Below are 4763 nucleotides of genomic sequence, written 5' to 3' on the forward strand. Positions count from 1 at the left end.
TTGGTTAAAATAATAATAACAATAACTAGACAAAGCGAAAGAATACACAATGAGAGAGCAGTAATTTTATTCCTTAAAACCAAAGATATTTTAGCATTTTTTTTTCCCAAAATCTACTGCTCAAAGCTGAAAGCTTAAGATTCAAAATATTGTTCAGATCAGCTAAGATGCCCACTAGAGCAGAAGATGGAGAGAATAAGAATCTTTGCAAAGAAAGAAGGTGGCCTCTCAAAAAAGAGAAACTAGAATGTAACTTTCTCAAGGACGACCCTCAAAATTATTAACTACCTGGTTGAGATGTGCAGTCAGCCCTTTGCTAACTCCAAAACTAAATGGGTAATTAAATGTATAAAGCATAAAAATATTTTTTATTGTTTCTTCCTTTGCTTTTGTTCTTCTGCCCAACGACCATTTTCAGCAAAGTATTCATTTATTTTGAAAGCATGGACCACAAACCCGTTGTGTAAACAGTGATTTCACGCGAGGAAGTACGTTATTACATTATTTAGATGCAAAAGATTGGCTATTTAAGCATTAATATATCAAAGATACGTTATTAATATTATTAAATTGGGGTGGGATATATTCCAGGAAGATGTAATTTTTTGTTTAATCAGTTGGAGAAATTTCAGAATATGCACAAACTAAGCTGTATGTATAGACATATATTAATATATATAGTAGTTTTCTAACTAGGGATAAGCTAAAAAAATAAAATAAACACAAACTCCAATGCACTAAATTTTGTCATGTAGTGCATTGAAATTTAATTTTTTTTTTTAGCTGATCCTGATTGAAAAAACCACTCTATTTATATATATATATATATATGTATGTATGTATGTATGTATGTATGTATGTATGTATAAAGGTGATTGGTGAGTATTTAGACACTTGGTAGAATCTTATAACTCCCTATAAATAATTTTAAAGTTGCGGATTAAACAAATAGAACCACATGACACTATTGCTCATTATAAGGTGAGTATTGTTGCTTACTAAATCATCAATGATTTTATTATATATATATATATATATATACATAGCTGTTAATGGTTGATTCTCACACTTCTGGATTCTTTTCACTTTCTATTGGCTATCCATGTAATATTTCATCATTCATTCTATGCATGATTGATGAGATGTGAAAATTGAAAGTGTTCGCTAGAAAATTTTGAAAGATGGTCTAATTTCTTATCACCATAACCCCTCTTATTTATAAAAATCTCAACTTATCCCTTTTTTTTGAGAAGACAACAAAGTTCATCAATCCAACCTCATTTTTTCCTTATTTTTTGAACACAAATAAGGCAACTTGACGTTTTTACAAGTGAAGAAGACAATTTAAAGACAACCAATTAATGAGAGGGTAATTTAAAATTTACATTTCTAAGATAGAGCCAACAAAGAAAAAGAAATACCAAAGCATGCACCATAATTTAGAAGTGAGTTCAGTTACATTTTATTGAAAAGGAGTATGTAAATTGCCTAATCTTAGTATATAATGTATATTAATGCAGATTCACGGCTTTGATAATACCAATCGAGGCAAGCAATTATCCAGTTCTTCGTCCATGGCTAATTAATCATTCATCTATTGAAATTGAGGAACAGGTTTCAAATTAAAGAATAGTGAATATGTGAGTTGTGAAGTAGGATCTCAAAGTTTCAAATCACAATTTCAATTGAACGTCTCTTGTCATTTTGCTGCACATCAGGTCTTCCCATTTATTGGTTGCTAATCAAATCATAAATTAGATTATGCTCAAGATTAAACTATTAATATGCTTTATTAATAAGATTTTCTTGCTCCGATTTTATTGAGAGTAAGTGTGTGTGTATTTATATATGAATATAAGTACTAAAGATTCAATTTCTGGCTAAAAGAAACCTAATGTACATAAAAAAAATTACAAGCGAATCAATTTCTATGATCATTTTAAGAAATGGTCCATAATATTAGAAAGAACGAATCAAAATTTACGATAAATGTGACAGCAAATTATTCTTCGACATTTTTGCATTTCTTTCTGTTTCTTTCTCTCGAATCTTCAAACTCGCGAGATCATGATGTTTAATTTGAAATATGAAAGCATATAATCATAGCTAGTATACGTCATCAAGTATATTTTAATTAAAAAAAATTCAAACTTAGAGTGGAAGCTTTAATACTAAACCGTCTAATTAATTCATAAAATAATTCGTTTGTGTATAGGCGAGTGTTTGGAGATAGTTAAACAATGTCATAACTTGTGAGGATTTCGCATCCACTGAAAAGTTTACTTGATTTACGGTGAATAAATTTACTGTTATTCGACACGTGTCAACCTCACTTAACCCTCTTTTTATGTAGATCTCGATGCCATATTATTTAGCAGCCTAGCTAGATTTACAAGATCCGACCATGAGCTTAGTTACTGATTTAGAAACCATGCACAGTGATTTCGCCATTTTGTAGAGTGACATATTCTCACGTAAAAACCTGAGTAGTAGGTCATCCAACATTAAGGTTTTTAATTTATAACTAAATGGCTTCTTTTTAGGTCATAGTTTGGTTGTATCTACACTACAAAGCATAACACGTGCATATATCTAGTCCACAAATTCAAATTAACAACAATTTTAAACATAATTTAGTGCAAAGTAATTGACAGCATCATGGGTTCGAGGACAAAATGGGGGGACCATTATTCCTATAATTGATAAGTATTGAGTCTTTTTCTTGAAGCCCTCGTTTTAGGGTTTCATAAGTAGCCACCCACAATAGCTATAAACAGCCAGTTACATGGATTAATAAAAAATAAACCTAACTGTTACTAACAATGGAAATTGCCTGCCACTGTGTCCCCCAATGACACTGACCAAAGTCTATGTCGCGATGTGCCACGTCATCCAGTCGAAACCTTTACCATCTTCATCTACATATTACCAGCATATGCTTAATACTGTATTATGATGTATGTATTAATCTTCTATAAATCAGCTCAGAAGCAGGAAGAAGCTACGTGTCTTTGTGTGAGAGGATATAAAGCAAATTAAGTTTCTCTTTAATTATAGAGAGCAAAAATGGTTGATAGCGCAGGGCATAACTTAGAAAGCTACGATAATAGCTACAACTTTACGGTGGGTGCGAGTAGTGGTACTGATCAAGATGGGGTGATTAAGGAGCAAGATCGGTTGCTTCCGATAGCTAATGTGGGGAGAATTATGAAGCAGATTCTTCCTCCGAATGCGAAGATTTCGAAAGAAGCAAAAGAAACCATGCAAGAATGTGTATCTGAGTTCATTAGCTTTGTTACTGGAGAGGCATCGGATAAGTGTCACAAGGAGAAGCGCAAGACGGTTAATGGGGATGACATTTGCTGGGCTCTTGCAACTCTAGGATTTGATAATTATGCTGATCAATTGAAGAGGTATTTGCATAGATACAGGGAGTTGGAAGGAGAGAGAGCTAATCAAAATAAGGCTGGAAATAATAATAATGGTTAAGGAAAAGATAGCGAACCAGCTGCACAAAGGAAACATAATACGCTTTCATCTATGCCTTTGAAGTTCAATGCGACTGACACTAGCAATGGCTCCAGGCGATTCTGAAAGAATATGAATGGTGGTAATGTTTTAATTTGTTGTCCTAAATCAAGATATATTGCTTATATTGTATACGGTTGATTTTGATGCCATTTATAATTACATGTATTAATTGTTGCTTTAGAAGAAAGACGACTGAAGGTTGTATCTTGGTTTGTGATTGGGAATTAATGATGTATGAATATCTAGGGTTTGGTTTTCAATCTACTAATTAGATGTTTATAATATTTATATCTTGGTTTATATGATTAGTCTGAAATCTGGACTGATGTAGATTTTTTTCCCCAATAAGTGGGTAAATTTGCTTGAAGTAATATCGTTCAACACCGGCAACAAAAAAAGGGCAAAGGCCTTTTCCACCTGAAGAGCAATTGGAATATCAAATTAAGTTATATCTGTATATGTGAAGAACCACGCAAGATGTGGTTAATTTTCTTGAAATCTTTGCTAATTAGTGTCTTTATTCTTCCATTATACTCTCTTTTCAATTATGCGGTTTATGCATATTCTAAGTCACATCCTCCCATATACCCTAGATCAAACGTGATCAAACTCATTCATACAGTACAGAAGATGCTTAGGGTTTCAGCAGTAACCCAGATATGTAGAGCACGCCAATTCTTTTGGTTGATTCTGCAGTACCCATACATAGGCACGAATCATTTTTGTCTTGTTTTCTCTGAATTGGGAACAACACACAGCTCCAGAAGAAACTAAAGCTGTATGTAATTGAATTTTATTGACTAGATGCATTTTTCATCTATACAAGTATATGTTCTTATGTATGCGTCGAGATCACTACGCTTTGCTAAATAGACTCCCATCATTGGTACATATGGTCCTGGTAAATCCTAGCTAGTTTACCAAAGGTTACTTTTGTCTTCGGCAAATTAAGCTTCCTGTTTACAGCAGGGACCACAATTTAGTGATTCTACATTTCAAGATTTGTCGTAGAAAACCCCATCAAATCTCGATCATGCTGCCGTTAGTTTACTTTAATTTATGTTTAAATGGATTTTGGATCATCTCCCAACAAGTGAGGATCACTAAAATGTCTAGGTCTTTGAAAGTTCTGTGTAGCTTCTCAACACAAGAGACAAAGAAGAGTAATGGCCATGAGGATAAATATTATATGCAACGTTATTTAATTAATTGAAAGTGCACAAGCCAAGTAG

General features: G+C 32.9%; 1 protein-coding gene across 1 annotated transcript; it reads left to right on the plus strand.

Moving 5' to 3' along the window:
* The first annotated feature begins 2784 nt into the window (after positions 1-2784).
* On the plus strand, positions 2785-3831 carry LOC102623450 (nuclear transcription factor Y subunit B-5). Its single transcript, XM_006480045.3, has one exon. It carries the CDS (start codon positions 3067-3069, stop codon positions 3487-3489), a length of 423 nt encoding a protein of 140 aa, XP_006480108.1. The 5' UTR covers positions 2785-3066; the 3' UTR covers positions 3490-3831.
* The last annotated feature ends 932 nt before the right edge of the window (positions 3832-4763 follow it).

Source organism: Citrus sinensis, chromosome 3 (genome assembly GCF_022201045.2).
Source record: "Citrus sinensis cultivar Valencia sweet orange chromosome 3, DVS_A1.0, whole genome shotgun sequence".
NCBI lineage: Eukaryota > Viridiplantae > Streptophyta > Magnoliopsida > Sapindales > Rutaceae > Citrus > Citrus sinensis.